General features: G+C 41.8%; 1 protein-coding gene and 1 long non-coding RNA gene across 2 annotated transcripts in view; one reads left to right on the top strand and one right to left on the bottom strand.

Moving 5' to 3' along the window:
• Nucleotides 1–11,087: 11,087 nt before the first annotated feature.
• NT5DC1 (5'-nucleotidase domain containing 1) overlaps nt 11,088–23,057 on the bottom strand; it is a 237,481-nt gene continuing 225,511 nt past the window's right edge. The window contains exon 12 of the mRNA XM_073337114.2: nt 11,088–14,446. Coding sequence (XP_073193215.1) covers nt 14,328–14,446 — 119 coding nt within the window. The 3' untranslated portion in view covers nt 11,088–14,327. The remainder of the gene's footprint in view (nt 14,447–23,057) is intronic.
• On the top strand, nt 14,385–22,631 carry LOC140908955 (uncharacterized). Its single transcript, XR_012158027.1, has 4 exons — nt 14,385–14,904; nt 16,351–16,413; nt 16,786–16,816; nt 22,033–22,631. It is a non-coding gene; the product is annotated as an uncharacterized LOC140908955 (long non-coding RNA).

The following is a 23,057-nucleotide window of genomic DNA, read 5'->3' as shown; positions in this document are numbered from 1 at the left end:
AGTATTGATAAGGTGGTAGGTGTGATGCTGTCTGATGGAATATGACCATTTATATAGTTGATATTACCACTATTATGCAATTGCAACAAATCTTATGCAAAGCGTATCATGTAAGGAGTCAATGGTAAAGTTACAGTATATCAAATATGATTAACCTGGTTAAATCCGTGGATAGTCTCTGTATCTCAAGTACTGGATATTGGCCTGGGACTTGTATCTTAGACATGTGTTCTCTGTTCTCTGAAAGCGGCACGGCTGGACGGCCACCCAGAAGATATTCAAGTGCCGCCCAGTTGATTAGCAGAGGGTGCACATCCGGCAGCGTGTGTTCATGTGCCCCTTGTGTTAGTTGTATGAGGTGAATTGAAAAATACTATTTCTTTTGTTTATCATTTTTACAGTGCATATATTTGTAATAAAAAATAATAATATAAAGTGAGCAGTGTGCACTTTGTATTCTGTGTTGTAATGGAAAGCAATATTGAAAATGTAGAAAAATATTCAAAAATATTTAATAAATTTCAATTGGTAGTCTATTGGTATAAGTGCGATTAATCGCGATTAATTTTTTTAATCACAATTATTTTTTTAGTTAATAGTTTGAGTTAACTGCAATTAATCGACAGCCTGAATAATTTTATTTCTCTTACACTTAAATTTAATTCTTTGAGTAGTGAGTTCTAAAATGCCTAACCTGTCCTGGCTGGAGTAATTAGCCCTATGGTAACTTTTAAAAAATATACATTATATCTAGGTTTTTGGTTTCTACTAGTGGTGCACAGCCACACATACTGTGTGCACATAACAAAATTTATTCTTCACATAGATGAAAAAAATTAAAGGGAACATTTCATGTGTTGTATTCCTGGGTGACACCCACCAGATAGATTTACATCAAGGACAGACAACTATGTGTTGATGGCCAATTAAGGACACCACTCTAACTATGGGCCATAGAAGAAACTCATCCAAGCCAATAAGCCTTCCGGTGGACGCCTCAGCAAGAATATGGGCAATAGTTGCCCCTATGACTCATCAAACCATGTAAGGACCTGTGATATGTTCATGTGACCCTGGAGTCCATCTTGGGCCAGTAACTTTCCACAAACAGAGGTTGTGAATGTCATTTGAGACAGTAAAATTCCATGCACGTGGCAAACAATATAAAAGAACCCCCAAGATAGGTCCATTTTGTCTTTATTTCTCAGGACTGGATTTCTAACAAGGAAGCTTTGAACAAGGACTGATGATCCCCAATATGCTTGGGTAAGTTACACAGAGACTTTTGCAAGCAAGCAGTTTATTCCATCACTTCCATGATTCTGATCTACAAACACTGCAAAATCACTTGTATGTATATGATCTATTAACCATTTATAATGCTGCGTCTTTTCTTTTATCATTAAACCTTTAGTTTTTAGTTACTAAAGGATTGGCATCAATATGATTATTGGGTAAGATCTGAGTTATATATTGACCTGGCTAAGTGGCTGATCTCTTGGGATCGGAAGGACCCTATATCTGATTAAATTGGTTTTCAGCAACCATTTATCATATAGTCCAGTTTCTGGGTGGTGAGCCAAGGGCTGGAATGCCGAAGGAGACTGCATTTTTGACTTATTTTTAACCAGTGCGGTGAGACAGAAGTTCACTTTTGTTCCTGGCTTAGTATAATCTAATGAAAGAATAACCTATTTCTCAGCAGTTTGTTCGGAATTTGGCACTCTCACTGTGCCTCATTGAGGCGTGGTGACAGTAGGGTCCACAGTGTGCTAGGTACTTTCCATATACAGAGGAAGACCCTTCCCCAAAAGCATGTGGCCTGTAAAAGGCAGAACAAAAGCTTGGGGAAAAGAGGCAAAACACACCCTCAAAGTGAGCAGGATTATGATAGGCATACATTGTCTTAATTATTTAAACCAAAATATATAAAAGCCATCCCCCTGCCCACCAATGTTATCTGTTGTTGGCCCTCAATCCTCAGTCACTTTTAAATGGTTGCCCACTTGCTAAGCCATGCTTCCATTCCATTTTCCAGCAGTGAGCAGGGCACACACACAATGACACAGGAGGCTGCTCTGTAGATGGTGAAGGTATGATCTTTCCCAATGCTGCTGCAGTCTCTGGGTTCTCAGGTGACGGGGGCCACTGCCCTATGTGGTTGCCTATGGTATGAGTGATCTGGGCCACATCAGCCTGGTTAGCTCCCTCCATCACTGCTGTAGCTGATCTGGCTGCTGCCCTGGAATCTGGCTGCCGTATTCTCGGTGTGATCTGCCCAATATAACTTAAAGAGGGTTTATCATCTCCGTATTCTGTGATAAAATGCCTCTGCCCACATAGCAAAAATGCCAATGCAGTTTTGAACTAGTGTTAATCTGATTTTCTGTTTGCTCTCACCTATGATGGCTCATTTTGAATGCTGTGCATGGTTCTGCATACTGGCTCAGGTTACGCTACAGTAAAGCAATAGTGGGTGGAAACTCCAGCTCTCAATTATAATGTTGAGGCACAGCAAGAGAAGAGTTAGAGTATACGTCAGGGCTGGTGCAGAGACTGGTACATGAACCACTCATTGTATTCATAATAGCTGATGAAAGGAAGCTTTTCTTAGACTTTTAAAAACACCTCTGAAAATTTTACTATAATTTTGTTAGGCATGAAGGGTGGAATTTTCTGAATTGCACTAGTGATTTAGGAGAACATGTCCTATTGGAAGTCCATTCCTAAATCACATAGATGCTTTTGAAAATCTCATCCATAGAAGCTTTGGCATAGGCACCTAATTTTTTTCCTCTCTGGCGAGGATAAACTATTTCATGATTGGTTACTTTGTACTTTAACTTATTAGGAGAAAAAGTCAATGTCACTGTTCTGTATAGAGATGAATATCAGTGCTAACCTCCAAAATAAGTAACTTTCTGACTGCCTGATAGAATCTGGTCTGGTCAGATCAGCTGAGAATTGTATACAGCGTTTATAATTTGTATCTCCATTTGTGCCATTGCCATTTTGTGTGTTCCACCCTCTAATTTGGACAAGTGGACCAAAACCATAGCATCGTTTTGAAGTGGCTTTTATCCCCACAACAAGTATTTTAAACTGTGTCACAACAGCATTAGAGAAAACCATGTATGAACTTTGCGAGGGTGAGCAGGAAGCAGGTGGGATCTCCCGGGTAGTTCTGATTAAAATAGCTTTGTTATACTGCTGATACAGCTTCAGATGTTAGCCTCTATGTGAACAATAACATCTGGTCAACTCTGAAATCTTTGTGGCTTGCGGTTCTTGTCAAAGAGATGCCATGGGTACCCACCATATCCTCAACAGATTTCCCTCAGACCTCTGCCATAAACTCAAGCAAATGATCAGGCATGCCGGCAGTATTGCTTGCTTTAATACCTGGAGCTATGCATGGAGGATTCCTCAGCCTGTGCTATAAAGAAGCAATTAAACTGTACAATGGCAAGTTTTATAATCATAGAATCATAGAACATCAGGGCTGGAAGGGACCCCAGAAGGTCATCTAGTCCAACCCCCCGCTCAAAGCAGGACCAATTCCCAGTTAAATCATCCCAGCCAGGGCTTTGTCAAGCCTGACCTTAAAAACCTCTAAGGAAGGAGATTCTACCACCTCCCTAGGTAACGCATTCCAGTGTTTCACCACCCTCTTAGTGAAAAAGTTTTTCCTAATATCCAATCTAAACCTCCCCCACTGCAACTTGAGACCATTACTCCTCGTTCTGTCATCTGCTACCATTGAGAACAGTCTAGAGCCATCCTCTTTGGAACCCCCTTTCAGGTAGTTGAAAGCAGCTATCAAATCCCCCCTCATTCTTCTCTTCTGCAGGCTAAACAATCCCAGCTCCCTCAGCCTCTCCTCATAACTCATGTGTTCCAGTCCCCTAATCATTTTTGTTGCCCTTCGCTGGACTCTCTCCAATTTATCCACATCCTTCTTGAAGTGTGGGGCCCAAAACTGGACACAGTACTCCAGATGAGGCCTCACCAATGTCGAATAGAGGGGAACGATCACGTCCCTCGATCTGCTCGCTATGCCCCTACTTATACATCCCAAAATGCCATTGGCCTTCTTGGCAACAAGGGCACACTGCTGACTCATATCCAGCTTCTCGTCCACTGTCACCCCTAGGTCCTTTTCTTCAGAACTGCTGCCTAGCCATTCGGTCCCTAGTCTGTAGCTGTGCATTGGGTTCTTCCGTCCTAAGTGCAGGACCCTGCACTTATCCTTATTGAACCTCATCAGATTCCTTTTGGCCCAATCTTCCAATTGGTCTAGGTCCTTCTGTATCCTATCCCTCCCCTCCAGCGTATCTACCACTCCTCCCAGTTTAGTATCATCCGCAAATTTGCTGAGAGTGCAATCCACACCATCCTCCAGATCATTTATGAAGATATTGAATAAAACCGGCCCCAGGACCGACCCTTGGGGCACTCCACTTGATACCGGCTGCCAACTAGACATGGAGCCATTGATCACTACCCGTTGAGCCCGACAATTTAGCCAGCTTTCTACCCACCTTATAGTGCATTCATCCAGCCCATACTTCCTTAACTTGCTGACAAGAATACTATGGGAGACCGTGTCAAAAGCTTTGCTAAAGTCAAGAAACAATACATCCACTGCTTTCCCTTCATCCACAGAACCAGTAATCTCATCATAAAAGGCGATTAGATTAGTCAGGCATGACCTTCCCTTGGTGAATCCATGCTGGCTGTTCCTGATCACTTTCCTCTCATGCAAGTGCTTCAGGATTGATTCTTTGAGGACCTGCTCCATGATTTTTCCAGGGACTGAAGTGAGGCTGACTGGCCTGTAGTTCCCAGGATCTTCCTTCTTCCCTTTTTTAAAGATTGGCACTACATTAGCCTTTTTCCAGTCATCCGGGACTTCCCCGGTTCGCCACGAGTTTTCAAAGATAATGGCCAGTGGCTCTGCAATCACAGCCACCAATTCCTTCAGCACTCTCGGATGCAACTCGTCCGGCCCCATGGACTTGTGCACGTCCAGCTTTTCTAAATAGTCCCTAACCGCCTCTATCTCCACAGAGGGCTGGCCATCTCTTCCGCATTTTGTGATGCCCAGCGCAGCAGTCTAATGGCAATACCAGAGTCTGTCTAACTTCCTGGATTTCAACTTATTTTTCATGATCCTGTTTTTAATCACTATTCCTATTTATTTAGACTGTTTATGCTAAATGAAAATAAAAGCAATATTTGCTTCCTGCATTAGAGGGACATAAAATACAAACCTCTGTGTTTACATGGATTTTTCCTGTGGTTCACTGAAGTCTCAGATCTGCCTTCAGATGTTCCACTTACTCAGAAAAGCAGTTTATTACAGGCATCTGGATGGCTCCAGGGATTGGTAACAGAATGTAGAGCCTCTGACCCTTACGTGTGCAGGTCAGATCCAGCTCAGGTTGGCAGAGAGTGGTCCTCCTGAAGTTCTCACGGACAGGTATGCAAACACACCAAAATAACTGGCAGTCTACACAGAGAGAGGGTAAGGACTGGATGGGCCTTAATACCACGTAGTGTACTTCCCTTCCTAGAAGTTATCCCCCTAGGTTAGATGTGAGGCACATTGGCACGGTGCACAGAGAAGCCCGCACAGCTGCAGCTTGTCTGTAGCTGTTCTGCAGGAAAGAGAAGGCCTCAATGTCCGTGACTATCACTCTCACATCCTTCCGGCACCCCTAAACATTTTTCACAATTTGCCTGGGTTGCTTACCTGTGGGTGACAGTTCAAGATAACAAATTTGCAGATTCATTCCAACTTCCACCTTGAGTTTTTTCTCCAATCTCTTTTCTGAGCGCTGAAAAGGGGGTGGAGAAAGGTAGGGGCCAGCTAGCTGTAGACATCCTGATCTATTCTCCTTTCAGTTCTTAATGCCAACGGAGTTAAAATGAAATACAAGCTTCCCCCAAATATGTGTATAATAAGTAGATTATCCTGGTTGAAAAAATAAGGCATTTAATCTGCCAAGTGAGCAAAGCTATTTTAATATTAACACCATACTGTTCCTTCTGTAGGACTGAGTAGTAGCTGGCTGCCTTGAGCCACTGCTTTTACAAACTTTGCCAACATATGCAATTTCCAAAGCACTGCACTTTGGAGTACTTCTGTAAATAAGTATTCCTTGCCTAGGGAAACAGCATCTTCATGTCAAATCAATAGCTGCTCTGTTGTATTTTGTAGTCTATTTCCTTTTCTGTACCAGAGGTTAACTCCTTCTTTTTAAAAAGTGATATGAATGAAACTCATTAAATACAAGATACTGCAGAACATATAAACTATGCACAGAAGAAGTATATTTACACTTACTGCATTCCTCTCCTATGTGGTGACAGTTCAATATTGATGTTCAGGGTGGGAAACAGTTCGGCTCTGATTGCTGGCATCTCTTTACTAACTTTGTTCTTTTAATCTCATGTGTTTTGACACATTATTTAATCTGAAACCTATGAAATGTAAAGCAACACTATTTAATTTACACATTATTGTTTGCAAAGATACTGCACATTATGGTTAAGTGCTTTTTGAATAAGGGTGTGGTGATGAAGGTAAAGTCCTCTCTCCCTGTTGGTGGTACAAGGGGTACAAATTGGCTAACAGTTTTATAAAACCAAGGACATGTAACTGCATTCCCAGGGTGGAGAGAAACTTCACGAAAAGACCAGCCATGGAAGCTCCTTTTCTCCTTATTATTTTTTTATAGCTCAGCGGGAAGTTATCATCCCCTGTGCTAGTTTCAGAGTCCCTGAGATTAGAACTCCTAGAAAGAAGAGCCGGGGTTTCTTTATCATAGAATCATAGAATATCAGGGTTGGAAGGGACCCCAGAAGGTCATCTAGTCCAACCCCCTGCTCAAAGCAGGACCAATTCCCAGTTAAATCATCCCAGCCAGGGCTTTGTCAAGCCTGACCTTAAAAACCTCTAAGGAAGGAGATTCTACCACCTCCCTAGGTAACGCATTCCAGTGTTTCACCACCCTCTTAGTGAAAAAGTTTTTCCTAATATCCAATCTAAACCTCCCCCACTGCAACTTGAGACCATTACTCCTCGTTCTGTCATCTGCTACCATTGAGAACAGTCTAGAGCCATCCTCTTTGGAACCCCCTTTCAGGTAGTTGAAAGCAGCTATCAAATCCCCCCTCATTCTTCTCTTCTGCAGGCTAAACAATCCCAGCTCCCTCAGCCTCTCCTCATAACTCATGTGTTCCAGTCCCCTAATCATTTTTGTTGCCCTTCGCTGGACTCTCTCCAATTTATCCACATCCTTCTTGAAGTGTGAGGCCCAAAACTGGACACAGTACTCCAGATGAGGCCTCACCAATGTCGAATAGAGGGGAACGATCACGTCCCTTGATCTGCTCGCTATGCCCCTACTTATACATGCCAAAATGCCATTGGCCTTCTTGGCAACAAGGGCACACTGCTGACACATATCCAGCTTCTCGTCCACTGTCACCCCTAGGTCCTTTTCCGCAGAACTGCTGCCTAGCCATTCGGTCCCTAGTCTGTAGCTGTGCATTGGGTTCTTCCATCCCAAGTGCAGGACCCTGCACTTATCCTTATTGAACCTCATCAGATTTCTTTTGGCCCAATCCTCCAATTTGTCTAGGTCTTTCTGTATCCTATCCCTCCCCTCCAGCGTATCTACCACTCCTCCCAGTTTAGTATCATCCGCAAATTTGCTGAGAGTGCAATCCACACCATCCTCCAGATCATTTATGAAGATATTGAACAAAACTGGCCCCAGGACCGACCCCTGGGGTACTCCACTTGATACTGGCTGCCAACTAGATATGGAGCCATTGATCACTACCCGTTGAGCCCGACAATCTAGCCAGCTTTCTACCCACCTTGTAGTGCATTCATCCAGCCCATACTTCCTTAACTTGCTGACAAGAATACTGTGGGAGACCGTGTCAAAAGCTTTGCTAAAGTCAAGAAACAATACATCCACTGCTTTCCCTTCATCCACAGAACCAGTAATCTCATCATAAAAGGCGATTAGATTAGTCAGGCATGACCTTCCCTTGGTGAATCCATGCTGGCTGTTCCTGATCACTTTCCTCTCATGCAAGTGCTTCAGGATTGATTCTTTGAGGACCTGCTCCATGATTTTTCCAGGGACTGAAGTGAGGCTGACTGGCCTGTAGTTCCCAGGATCCTCCTTCTTCCCTTTTTTAAAGATTGGCACTACATTAGCCTTTTTCCAGTCATCCGGGACTTCCCCGGTTCGCCACGAGTTTTCAAAGATAATGGCCAATGGCATTGCCATTGCCAATGGCATTGGCAATCACAGCCGCCAATTCCTTCAGCACTCTCGGATGCAACTCGTCCGGCCCCATGGACTTGTGCACGTCCAGCTTTTCTAAATAGTCCCTAACCGCCTCTATCTCCACAGAGGGCTGGCCATCTCTTCCCCATTTTGTGATGCCCAGCGCAGCAGTCTGGGAGCTGACCTTGTTAGTGAAAACAGAGGCAAAAAAAGCATTGAGTACATTAGCTTTTTCCACATCCTCTGTCACTAGGTTGCCTCCCTCATTCAGTAAGGGGCCCACACTTTCCTTGGCTTTCTTCTTGTTGCCAACATACCTGAAGAAACTCTTCTTGTTACTCTTAACATCTCTGGCTAGCTGCAGCTCCAGGTGCGATTTGGCCCTCCTGATAACATTCCTACATGCCCGAGCAATATTTTTATACTCTTCCCTGGTCATATGTCCAACCTTCCACTTCTTGTAAGCTTCTTTTTTATGTTTAAGGTCCGCTAGGATTTCACCATTAAGCCAAGCTGGTCGCCTGCCATATTTACTATTTTTTCGACTCATCGGGATGGTTTGTCCCTGTAACCTCAACAGGGATTCCTTGAAATACAGCCAGCTCTCCTGGACTCCTTTCCCCTTCAAGTTAGTCCCCCAGGGGATCCTGGCCATCCGTTCCCTGAGGGAGTCGAAGTCTGCTTTCCTGAAGTCCAGGGTCCGTATCCTGCTGCTTACCTTTCTTCCCTGTGTCAGGATCCTGAACTCAACCAACTCATGGTCACTGCCTCCCAGATTCCCATCCACTTTTGCTTCCCCCACTAATTCTACCCGGTTTGTGAGCAGCAGGTCAAGAAAAGCGCCCCCCCTAGTTGGCTCCTCTAGCACTTGCGCCAGGAAATTGTCCCCTACGCTTTCCAAAAACTTCCTGGATTGTCTATGCACCGCTGTATTGCTCTCCCAGCAGATATCAGGAAAATTAAAGTCACCCATGAGAATCAGGGCATGCGATCTAGTAGCTTCCGCGAGCTGCCGGAAGAAAGCCTCATCTACCTCATCCCCCTGGTCCGGTGGTCTATCGCAGACTCCCACCACTACATCACTCTTGTTGCACACACTTCTAAACTTAATCCAGAGACACTCAGGTTTTTCTGCAGTTTCGTACCGGAGCTCTGAGCAGTCATACTGCTCCCTTACATACAGTGCTACTCCCCCACCTTTTCTGCCCTGCCTGTCCTTCCTGAACAGTTTATAACCATCCATGACAGTACTCCAGTCATGTGAGTTATCCCACCAGGTCTCTGTTATTCCGATCACGTCATAGTTCCTTGACATCACCAGGACCTCCAGTTCTCCCTGCTTGTTTCCAAGGCTTTGTGCATTTGTATATAAGCACTTGAGATAACCTGTTGATCGCCCCTCATTCCCAGTATGAGGCAGGAGCCCTCCCCTCACAGACATTCCTGCCTGTGCTTCCTCCCGGTATCCCGCTTTCCCACTTACCTCAGGGCTTTGGTCTCCTTCCCCCGGTGAACCTAGTTTAAAGCCCTCCTCACTAGGTTAGCCAGCCTGCTGGCAAAGATGCTCTTCCCTCTCTTCGTAAGATGGAGCCCGTCTCTGCCCAGCACTCCTCCTTCATGGAACACCATCCCGTGGTCAAAGAAACCAAAGCCTTCTCTCCGACACCACCTGCGTAGCCATTCGTTGACTTCCACGATTCGACGCTCCCTACCTAGGCCTTTTCCTTCCACGGACATTGCTTATGACATTGCTTATAGAAGAAGTGCTGTTTCCCGACGGAAAAGGCAGGCTAATCACTTTGAATTACTGCCATCTCATTAACTGGTGACCTAGTCTTAGCCAATGATTACATGGTGGGTAAAGTGGCTGTAGGCTGGGCTGATTCAGCCTGTGCCAGGACCAGAGACTAGAAGTCAGAACAGAGTTCCTTTAAATTTTATTACAAATAAGGAGCAACGTTATGTGGTCAAGGTGAAAAGATTAACATTTCTCTCGTCCATTTCTCCCTGAATGCAATGGAGAGGTAGTACTATCAGCCTGATTAAGACTCACCTCCTGGTTCCCCAGTTTTTGAGCTATTAGCTAGAAATACATCTTTGGACTATGCAACATGTTCATCAATGGATAGAAACCCAACACCACTGGGACATGGACAGACCCTGATCATATGCTATAGTCCCATCACATCATAGCCCATAGCCCAATTCCCAAGTATAAGAGATGGGCTAGGCAGAGGTGATGGGTCAATTTCAGCTTTGACTTGCATTGCTAAATTCTAGATTTATACGCTTGCAATTGAGCATTTGGGCCACAGGCTCTGCCCCTGGAAATTCCCCTAGGAGTTGGTCTGGATGCTGCTTCCTTAGGGCATGCTTCCCCACTCAAGTTGCAGAGCAAACTCCATAGCTGGGGAACTCAGGAGCTCTCAACAACCAAAGAATCTGTTGTGCCCAGGAATGGACGTGGGGAAAAAGCAAACGAGGAGCAAGCCAGCTAAAATGTTTATCTGAATACATTTTAGTGACTAGGGATTTGAAAGGTTTTCTCCGATAAAACTTTAGTTTCCAGAAACAAGTCTTAATTCAATAAGCAATAATGAGTGGGTTCCATTTATGAAGTTAAAACTGACTTCTCCTAGGTATTATTTTGCACTGGTGGCCACTGGGCTTTGGTCACTGACTCATCCAGATATTCATTTTGAGCATGACAATTTGTGCCATGTTAGGGTTGTAGCATTTAAATTGACTTGCACTTTTTTTTAACAATTTCATCTTTCTTTTGTTGTTGCTAGGTTATCAAGTACCGTGAATTCTGAGAAAATTGTTCAGAAATAAATTGTCTTTATTTTAAAATTCAAACGGACATGGTTTATACCAAAACAAAGGTTGACAGAGGTTTTATTTAGCAAAGCTGTTACTTTCAAGTTTATACAACCAGATACTTTAATTAATTTTAATTAGCTATTAAAACATATCACCCTGGGGTCCACGTGCAGATACTGAGGACAGTAATGTGGACACTGCATTTAAGAACATTCTGCAGTATTCTTTCAAACTGGATTCCACAGAAATTAGACAAGTTATAGGTTAACAAAAAACCCTGTAATAGAAGAGAAATTCTCCGAAGTGCATCACTGGGTCCAATGACTCTCTTCTCCCCATCTCACATATCACTCCCTCAAGAATTCTCTATTTTCCAGAGCTTCCCTTGTCCTTCCCAAGGTTCATCTGCTCAGAGTATTTCCTTCCCATTCCCAGACCATTAGCCTTGAAGGCAGTATGGTGCTCTCTCTTTTCTCCATGTAACCACAGCTGAAGCCATACTCAGCAGCAACTCTCTGTTGTTTCACCACTGCTTCTGCTATTGTGTACATCTGCTCATCTCCAGCAGGAGGCAAGGGTGAATGGGTGTTGACAGTCTTCATCATTAGCCACCACTACCTCTCTTTCTAAACAAGTCCACATTTGCATAGAAGTGTGTGTTTCTTAGGGTAAAGTCTAGACTTAGGTTGTTTGGAATGTGGCACATACTATTTTCTAGATGAGGAGATACTACTTATCTGTTGAGACACTGAGACCCAATGATTGTTTTAAGGATTATAACTCTATACACTTAAAACCCAAGAGAGGGAACCATGCAACAAAATTCAAATCGGAACATAGAAAGCTTGAAGGTGCTAGCATATTGGTTTGGCCCATAAAATTAGAAATCATTTGCAAAATCAGTATCTGGATCCAGATTTGGATTTCAAACAATCACATAGTTCTGAATCTGAGATTTTATCTTGAGTCCATCTCTACTTAATACAGACATTTTATAGACTTGGGGCCAGATTCTCAACGCAAAGGAACTATGCCAGTTTACAGCATCTGAAAATCTGACCCCTTGGAGGGGGAGAGGGGGAGTGGGGGAAGAAGACTGAACATCATTGTTCTTCCCTTTACTGGGATTATTAGGTGCTAAAGAGAAACGAGTAAAATCCCAGCCTTGCTAGCAAAATCCCAGCCTTGCTAGCTTTTTAGCTTATAGGTTACAGGGAGCAGCAGGGCACTTTTAGAGACCAGAACTCTCTTATCCCACTTTTAGTTATAACCGATATTTCCTGTAAGGGATACTTTCTTGTTTTCTGTATTTTTTAAACTTTTTTTGTTTCTTTTCTTTATAGGTATGACTTGCGGTAACCCACCAGTGCTAAGCACACAGCCAACTGAAAAGGCGCAGGTATCTTGTGGGTACACTGGAGTCGATAAATTTAAAACAAATGTCTCTATGTTATAGAAACAAGATAGTTCAGGCTGATTTTTGTGTAACAAAGATTTAGTGCTTCTTTTTGTGTTCTGACTTCTGCATATGAACTGTCCTACCCTGTGGGAATGCGATCATGCAGTGAACTGGAGTCAAGCTACTAATTTATTTCATGTAGACCGTCAGGCAGACATAAGATAACAACGACAGTTGTTTGTTTCAAACCGGAAGTCTAGAAGTGAAAGATTATTGCTAATTGAAATAGCCATCCAGTCCTCTAAGGAAGTTTATCTGATATTCTGCTACTGCCTTGTGCCTGGGAGTTATAGATAGTCAGACATGTTGCTTTTGAAATAAATGGCCAAATTCTGGTCTATTAAACCAGGGTAAATTTGGAGTAACTTCACTCTTATCAACTAGTTACTCTGGACTGAGATGGATGGTCCAGTGGCTAGCCTAGCACCCGGCCTGCATTGAAAAGTTTTGCCAGCATGGTTATATCCATTAGGAGTGTGAAAAAAATTACACCCATGACCAACACAGTTATACTGGCAAAACCTCTAGTATAAATGCAGTTATACTAGCAAACAAATCCTATTGCTGGGGCGGCTTATTTCATTAGGGGAACTGGTATAATCTATACTGGTTGCTTTTGAGATAAATGGGAGTTAGGTGCCAATGTGCATTTGAAAATCCCACTAGGCACCTATCTGCATCTTTAGATGCCTAAATACCTTTAAAAATCTGGTCAAAAGGGTATGTCTACACTGCAATTAAAAACCCACTGCTGGCCCATGCAAGCTGACTCAGGCTCATACTAAGGGACTGTTTAATTGCTGTGTACATGTTCAGGATTGGGCTGGAGGCTGGGATCTGGGCCCTGTGCGGTGGGAGGGTCCCATAGCTTGGACCGCAGCCTGAGCCTGAATGTCTGCACTACAATTAAACAGGTCTTTAGCCTGAGCCCCGAGAGCTCAGTATCAGTACAAGGGTATCAGTTGGCACAGGGCAGCTGCAGGTGTCTAACTGCAGCATAGACATGCCCTAAGTGACTTAGGAGACTAATTCTCATTGAAAGTCAATGGAATTTAGGCTAAGTGCCTAAGTCACCTTTGAAAATAAAACTTAGGCTCTTAAATCATGTAGGCTTGCAACACTGAGCAGAGCAATACCTAAATACCTTAAAAATTTAGACCTTAGTCTTGCTGTGCCTCAGTTCCCCATCTGTAAATGGGGATAATAGCACTGCCTTCCCTCCCAGGGGTGTTGAGACAATAAATGTATTACAGATTGTATTATATCACTCAGGTACTGTGATAATGGGGGGACTTATGTAAAGATAAAATGTAACTTATACATAAGGTAACTGTAAATATAATCCTAAACAGCATTTGATACTGTGTGTTGTCCTATTTTTATGCCCTCCTTAATCAGCTCTCTCACACACTGCTGTAGCAGTGGAGGTTGCTGTGGCCTTAAATAGGGAATTTAGACAGTGTCCTTCAAAATGGTGTGAATTTAGCATGTAATTTGGGATGAATTAGTTTCAATGCACTTCTGAGAGGTAGCTTGGTAGGAAGATGTATAGATAAGTACTCAGTGCTCCTCTGTTCCAGTTGTACTATAGTAAAACACAAGTCTGCATGTGGGTCCATTTTTTAATTCATCACTTGATTTTATGGAGCATTGCATGGTATTTTCACCAATTAGCATCTGACAGCAGTTAGTTAAGGACTACAAGGGTATGTGAGGAAAAAGGGGGATATGATCTATTTTGTAGTCACTGGCTCACCATTTGATAGTAATACCCTCGGAGGTTTCGGATAGTAACCAGCAGTTTCCAAGCTATTTGAGGAAAATCGGGTAAATCTATAATCCAGTGGTAAATCTGAAAGAAAGAAACATACCACATTCTGATTAGTTACACAGCCCCTATCACATCCAAAAAAAGCCTGTGATGAATAGCAGTACATATCTTTTTCTTAAATCTTTGAGCTTGTGTGTTCATTGGTATTAGAACGGAATCAGACAGCATGACTACACACTTGTTTGACGTCTTCAGCCACCTTACACATTGGCATTAAGGAGTTTACTTAACTTAAGTTTGATACTGGTAGCTTTGTTCCTTGATCACTGCGGTAATATACAGTCACAAGAATGCTGAAAATTATTTTAAAACAGAACCAAACATTTGCAGCATCTACCATTTAGGAACAATTACAAATTCATGTTTGAAATCACCACTCCTTTGTCTTCTTTCAACAGTCTGAGCCTCAGAAAGTTACCATTCCAAACAAGCGAGAAGAAATTGTGAAGTCCATCAGTTTTTGTTTCACAGCTATTGTTGTAAGACTCTCAAAATGCACCCAAACTTAGATAGGGTTGCACAGAGGTTTTGGGGGCCCTGGGTAAAATCTTAAATTGAGGCCCTCACCCTTCTAAAAACTATTACCATTGAGACAAAAGAGTTTAAAAAGAGGGGAGGGCCCAGGCCTGTAGGGTTGCTACTTTCCCTGTGGGGATGGGGGAAAGCTGCCCTGCGGACAGCTGGGAGGCCACACCTGGTCCTGCCTCTCCTGGAGCTCTGGTCCCACTGTTAGCTGGAGTGGTATCCCTGATCCAGCTCCTACCTTTCATTATTTTGGGGGCCCTCTTGGGAGGGGGGGGGACGACTAAGGGCAAACTGCCCTTTTTGCTCTGCTCCCTCATCATTCTCCTCCTCCTCCCCAACAGCAGCCTTGACCTTAGATATTCTTTCAGTCTGATTTAATAAAACTTTCATTTTCTAACAGGGCTTCCTAGGAATCTGAATTTCTGACTGGGAAGGGGTTAATCATCATTCTTATTGTATGAAGAATGTTGAATAAATGAAAATCTCTCTCTAATCTGTAAAAGCTCTCTTTTGTGCATCCTTGCTATTTAACCCTACTGCTAGCTAAGTCCTTCTCAGCGGTGTTCATATTTAATTAGAAACAGAAAAATAAATAGGAAAAGGTACAATGTCCACTTCTATTAACAAGAAAATGGTGCTTTCCTACCATTCAAAATTAAAGAAACCAGAGCTAAATTTTAGCTCTTCAGTGTATTGGCTGGTAAGGAAAAGAGTTACCAGTTAAGCTTATCTCTGAACAGTTGAGTTACAAGACTGACAAGTCTTATTCTGGAGTGCGGTAGAGTGCCAATGTGCATTTGAAAATCCCACTAAGCACTTATCTGCATCTATAACCAGATACAGAGGCAGCATTCAGAGCTACAGCTTTAAGGTTATACTCAACCACAGGTAAAATTAACACATTAGTATTTTAATCCATTCTAGAAACTATTAATAAAATCATATGTATCAGGTTACATAGTGGAAACATAGTAGTACCGCACATTTTGAGAGCGCAAGACCAAATTCTGCCTTCACTGACAACCCATGTACTCTTAATAAGTACCTAGCAGAGAATACAAAAGAGTCAGTGAAGGCAGATATTGATCTAGTATGTGTAACAGATGTCTAGAAAAGTAAACTTTTTATAAATATTTTACTGAAGAATAATTAACTTTACAGAGATCTTTATTGCACACATACCACAAAATTCAGGTTCAGAATTATATACTGGAGTTACAGTTAAACCATATAAATAGGAGAAAACAATTATAGAAAATAATAGAGAATTATAAAAGCAGTAGCAGAAGGAGAAAAAAAGGAGCATAGGTAAAGCAGAAAAGAAATATAGGTTTTAAGATGAGACTGAATTGTAATTAAACTGTATTACTAAGAACAGCTTTGTTGTTTTGATGGAACAGTCATGATGGCAAGATACTTCGGACAAGATTTCCTCCAGAAAGGGGAAAGTATTTACAGTAATAGTAAGTATTAAATACATTTTGTGCCTTTAATTATAAAGGAATGCTTTGTCAAGGATTAAATAATTAGGTCCAACTGTTGCCTTAATTTGCAATACATGCCATACGATCCCTCCACACTTCCTGACTGGGGCTGCTGACACTGACAACAATCCTGCTTTGGAAAGCAGAATTCTTACACATTTCAATATCTTGTTGCTCCTAGGACCAGAGCAGTCAGAGTGGAGGATATGTGTCATCCAAATCTGCAGAGGCAAACAAACCTGGTGTACTCTTGTTTAGGTTGGGCAGGGAGTTCCAAAGGGTGGATGGGTTTTTCTTTATGTTCCAGTCTTTATTTCATACAGGATGATAGAGTTGCTTTTATTTTTTCAGGCTCTGGTATCCTGGCCCAATTCCAACTCAGGTATTTAATTCTGTCTTTCTGTGTTCACCCTACAGATGGATATAATGGTGATTGCTTCCTGTCCCTAAACTGTTGCTCTGCCATATATTTACTTTTTGTATTTACAATGAATTTCATCAAAAATTGTTCCCTCTGTCACCCTGAATGTCTTTAACAATCAATCATCTAATCAACCAATCAATCATTGAGATACCCATTCCCTGTGTGTCCTTCTCTTCTGTCCCTTTTTCCTCTGCACTCTTTACTATAGTGTATTCTTTTTTTTTAGTTTGCCTTCATTTTCATTGGCCTGTTTTCCTTCCAGCTGTGAAACCACCCTTGTAACATGGGTTGGTAACACAAGATGTAGCTCTCATAGAATCACAGAGCTGGAAGGGACCTAGAGAGGTCATCTAGTCCTGTCCCCTGCACTCATGGCAGGACTAAGTATTACCTAGACCAGTGGTTCTCAAAGCTGGACCGCTGCTTGTTCAGGGAAAGCCTCTGGCAGGCCGGACCGGTTTGTTTACCTGCCGCGTCCGCAGATTCGGCCGATCGCGGCTCCCACTGGCCGCGGTTCGCCACTCCAGGCCACTGGGGGCTGCGGGAAGCGGCGCGGGCCAAGGGACGTGCTGGCGGCCCTTCCCGCAGGCCCCATTGGCCTGGAGCAGTGAACCGCGGCCAGTGGGAGCCGCGATCGGCCGAACCAGCGGACGCGGCAGGTAAACAAACCGGTCCGGCCCGCCAGGGGCTTTCCCTGAACAAGCGGAAGACCGGCTTTGAGAACCACTGATCCAGACTATTCCTGACAAGTGTTTTTTAAGAGCAGGTTAGACAATCTCCAATGATGGTGATCCCACCACCTCCGCAGGCAATTTATTCCAGTGCTTAACCACTCTTGACAGTTAGGAAGTTTTTCCTAATGTCCAACCTAAACATCCCTCACTGCAATTTAAGCCCATTGCTTCTTGTCCTATCCTCAGAGGTTAAGAAAAACAATTTTTCTTCCTCCTCCTTGTAATAACCTTTTATGTACTTGAAAACTGTTATCATGTCCCCTTCTATCAGTCTTCTCTTTTCCAGATTAAACAAACCCAATTTTTTCCATTTACATACTTGAAGACTGTTATGTCCCCCCTCAGTCTTCACTTTTCCTAACTAAATAAGATTTATTTTATTTTTGTGCCTAGCTTAAATTCTAGACAAATTCATTTACAAATACATGTGGTCAAAAATTTCAAATCGGGGTGTCTTAAGTTAGGCTCCTCAATCCATATTTAGGTTTCTATATATAAATGTCATGAATTTCAACGATATTGAGTTTCTGCAGCTCCTACTGGCTTCAGTGGGATATGTAGATGCTTAGCAATTCTGAAAATAAGACCAAATATATATTTAGGTGCCTAACTATGGAATTTTAGGAGTCTTACTTCTGGCAGTCAGGTTTGAACATTTTGGCCAAAATCCAATTTATAATAAATAAACAATTACAGATGAATGCCCTTATAAATCATAGAGATTATAATCAGAGACACACATGAATAATTACATAATGAAATAAAGCCCTGACATGGCCCCACAAACTTCAACCCCCTCTCTTCTCAAAGAACTCAGGTGAAAAGGTGGGATTTTTTTTTTTTTTGTAGACTATACTGAGCTATCCCAGACCAGAGGAGGGAGTAAATTCCAGAATCAAGGGGCCTGGTGTAATAACTGGGTCTTCAAATTTACCCTAATTGTGAGCTCAACTATGAAAAGTGAGTTGAAGTTCATAAAATGTCACAATAACCTATAACAATGAATGTGGAGAAAAGGTGCAAAAGGGAGACAAAAAGATTAGGTTAATCCAAACAAAAAAGCCTACTGATATAATTCAAGGACTGTGTTAAAATCATGCCTAGTAAACAAGAGAAGTGTGGGACCAGAAATCAGTGACTCAAAATCAGTGTGTCGGAAATGACATCTAATTGGTGGACAAAATAGTGAGGAAGCAGGCTATTCTACTCATCACTTCCTTTTGGGGTCCTTAAAAAGACACTTTGGGGATGAGGAAATAAGGACAGGTGGAGGCAAAACATAGGGGTGCTCTGGCTGACTGAAAGACAAGAGAAGGGGAAGGAGCAAGTCTCATCATCATGGCTGTTACCCCCACCTTCTCCTGGGGCCTTGGACCTTCACTGTTATAATCCTGAGAGATGTACTGACCAGACGGGGCCAGAGAGAGGACTCAGATGACACTGCCACTCAACTGGCTTTGGCTAAATCCCAAACATCACCTGGGATGTGAAACTTTGTTTCTCTGTCACTCCTGCCACGTGTCCATTTTCTTCCTCACCTTATTTCTTCTTTTTCCTATCCCTCTCCTATTTGCCTTTCTATAAGAGTCTCGATTAGGCTGCCAAGACTGTATATTTTGCAACACTGCTGAAAGCCTGAGATCAGAAAGGCAGCAAAATGTAATGCCCTAAATAGATCGATGCTGGTACAAATTTGCCAGATTTCAGAGTAGCTAATAAGACTGTGTGCTGTGCATGTGTTCTTCCAGGCTTCAAGTGAAAATCAACACTAGAAACAGAGGCTGCATATTCTCTCTTTGCTGTTCTTTTCTTTCCCGTTGTGTGTGTATGTTTTTGTCTTGTCTTTTAGGAAACAGGATTGGACTTTAACAATAGCAACAGTTATAGCTGCAGCCCATCTCAACTAACTTCTTCTCTTTTCCCCAAAAGAACAGTTATTACCATCTTTTCTACTATCAAAGAGACTGTCAAATATGGAGGGGGTGAGAACAGGGGGAAGTTCCTTCTAAAAACTCACTCCAGCTACAGGGAGAGGGAACAAGGGATGGTGTTGAAATGAAAGCCTTACTTAACATTTTACATTTCACGTTTTAACTGTTTTCCCCCTTATTTTTCTGTATCTTTAATAAGAGATAAAAATTATGTTTAATGGTGTGTTTGCCATGGCACTAAGTGGGCTGAGGTCTCTGTCAGTTGGAAGACAGGATATTGGGCCATATGGACCCTTGGTCTGACCCAGTAGGGCCCTTACCAATCGTAAGCAAGCCAATACTACACAGGACAAAAAGCTGCCTCGGGTAAGCAGCTCCCAGACCCACAGATAATTATAGGAAAGGACATAAGCTGACAAAACCAGAGAGAATGAAAATGAAGGCAAACAACACCACACACTGTAGTACAAATATAGCAAAGAGTACAGGGGGAGAAGAGAAGGGAAACTATTATGAATGAATTCCACAGTGACTGTTTTATTGTATGAGTAACTGTGAACACTCAGGGATATACATTTTCCCACTTTGTTTGAGGCAACAAATCTCTAGAGCCACCCCTGAGAACAGCTGAAGGACAGATGGGTTGAATTTCTAGTCTTCTGATGGCCCAGATTAAATTACTGCCTCTTGGCTCTACTTTTGACAGCTTCCAAAATAACAACAAGTAAAAAAACAAAAGCAGGAATTTCTCAGCATCTTTATAATCTACCAGAAATGAAGGATTATAGAGAATTTTTTGACATGTTTACCCTTTGCTCCTTTATCTCCTTCACTTTGGCTGTCAACTTTGAGTCTCTCCCAAGAGTAAAATTGACAAGGAGCAACATGAATGTGACCTGTGTGTGAGGGGGATTATTTTTGGCAGGAAATTTTTTTTATCAGCAGGCTCAACCTTATAACTTTGCTGAGATTTGTTGATAAATTAGTTTTTAGAAACAAACACTGAACACAAAAACTTCTTCAAAAGGTAACAAGATGTATAATGGCTTGCAACAATGTGATATCATGCATGCCATACCCAAAACAATGTATTTTGTGAAAAGTCTACGAGTTAAGGGTAGGATTGTCTATCTACTGCTCACCCAAACACTGGACCAACTTCTCACATGAGGTCACCTACTTGACACAAATAATATTTGTTCATGCACCCACTGCATGTGTAAAACTTATTTTTGTGTATGAAAATGAACATTTGCTTGCACTAAGCATGAACAAGTACTAACCACAGGATAATCTATTCTGCACATTCAAAAACGATCATTCATTCATGCAAATATAGGTTTTGCCTGGGCAACAAATGGAAAGTAAATTTTTGGAGGTGAAAAAAAGGTACCCACATTTGAAAACATAGCCCTTTGTGTTAATGAAAGTTATACTATGCATAAATGGGATAGTCTTACCCATTACCACTAGTATAAAAACCATCAATTTATGTATAGCAAAAACAGGAGGGAACTTGCAGTTCTATTCCTGCCACTTCTTCCTCTCCCTCCCCCCCATTATGCAATATTTTAGTATTTCCTTGTTTGGGTAAATTATGTATTTGTGAAAAAGGCCTGGATTGAGTGTTTTACAAAGTGAAATCTACTTTTTCTCTAAGAAACAGATTTCTCCATAGATTGAGCAGTGAGAGTGAATCTTTCTACATATTGCCCTGCCAACATGTCTCAACCCTGTCCCGATACACAGGTATTGGGCATAGAAAAAGACCTATTCCCTATCCAGTTAATCTCCCTGCCACTGCAATCTACAATTTGTTGTCTAACATTTTGTAGTCTTTAAATTCCCAAGTAATAGATTTTCCACTTCTTTTCTTGGAAGACTATGCTACAGCTTTACAGTGTATCTATCATAATCAGAAGTTTTTCCAGCTATTCAGTTATTTTTCATTAAACTAGGCCAGTATACATTTGTGCACCACACTAAATAATTTCTCATCCTTAGTGATGTCTACACCTTTGGGAGAAAATACACAAATACACAGACTCTTTTAGCCAAATTACACATATTTAGCTTTTTAAACCTTTTTTAACATAAATCAGTCTTTTCCATTTCCCATTACCATCTGCTGTCCTCTGAACTCTCTCTCCAACGTAATAAATCTCTTTCTTGTAATGTATCCAAAACCAAATGCAGCATTCCATGTGTTGTAACACCAGGACCATACTGAGAGTGGTTATTATTATATCACCTTGTACCATAACATCATGTGTTCATGTGCAAACCCCAAAATTTTAATGGACTTTTCATAGCCATGTAATACTACAAACTGGTCATTACTATCCACGTGTCTCTCAACATTTTTCTCCCATTGATTATATATGTTTCAGATTATTTGAATATTTGAATCAGTTGCCAAATTTGAATCAGTTGCCATTTTTTCAATTAAAACTCATTTCGTAATTTTTTTTGCTAATGTTTCCAATTTTTTTATGTCCCTTTGCATCAGGTCTGCTTCCTGACTGGTGTTTGCAACTCTTCCATCTTAGCATGATTTGAGAATTTCATTCGTGTGCTGTTTATTCACTTTATTAATGAAGCTATCAAATAAGACCAAACCTAGCACCAATCCCTGCAGTATCCCAGCTGACAGCTCCCACAATGAATCCCAATCCACATGCTGCTATTGCTATTCGGAGCAACTGCAATTTATTTTTAAACAAGATTTCACAGGACTCAGGATAAAATAATTTACGACAGTCTAAATCTATTACATTGACTGGATTTCTTTGGTCGATGAATTTTGCATTTCTATTTTTAAAAAAAGCCATTCCCCCCCACCTATTTTGTACACTTATAGATGCCAACTATATTTTCATAGGTCACCAGGTTTGTCAGATGAGATGCTCATTGTTCATGTGTGCACTACCCTCTAGATATCCAATCATTTTTCTCATATTATTTGTTCCATTATTTTACAAGGGGTAAAAGTAAGATGTAAAAGGGATGGTAACAGCCAGGGTGACTTAATTCCTATATTTATTTATTGTTTAAAATCAGCACTGCTTTTGCATTATGTAAGAGAGAGAGAGAGAGAGTCAGGAAATCTGGCTTCAGTTTCTGACTGCCACCCACCCAATTGCTGGATGGCACTGAGAAAATCACAACATCTCCATCCCTCATCTTCCTCCTGAGGTTAATGGTCAGTAAGAAGTAGATCTGGCAGAGACTAATTTTTGTCCTTTCAGCTTAGATTGCCCAAAGGATGCCAGTTAGCGCCAATTGTGATGGTGGTTTGTGCAATGTGAACTAGGAACTGGACTGCAATTTACTTTCATTTTATTATTTATCCAGACGAGGGTTGAGCTAATGAAATCCTCTTTCATCTCACTGTGTTTGCTTAATTGAGAAAAGGGGATAAATTTCTGGGCAAACCAAGAGAAGATATTTTATCATGACTCTATATGTCTCTCTTCTTTGCTCCCAAATCAGCTGTGGTAAGTGCAAAGTGCAAGTGAACTGTGAAGAACACTG

Source organism: Lepidochelys kempii, chromosome 3 (assembly GCF_965140285.1).
Source record: "Lepidochelys kempii isolate rLepKem1 chromosome 3, rLepKem1.hap1, whole genome shotgun sequence".
Classification (NCBI taxonomy): domain Eukaryota; kingdom Metazoa; phylum Chordata; order Testudines; family Cheloniidae; genus Lepidochelys; species Lepidochelys kempii.
This window is presented reverse-complemented; position numbering and strand designations above follow the sequence as displayed.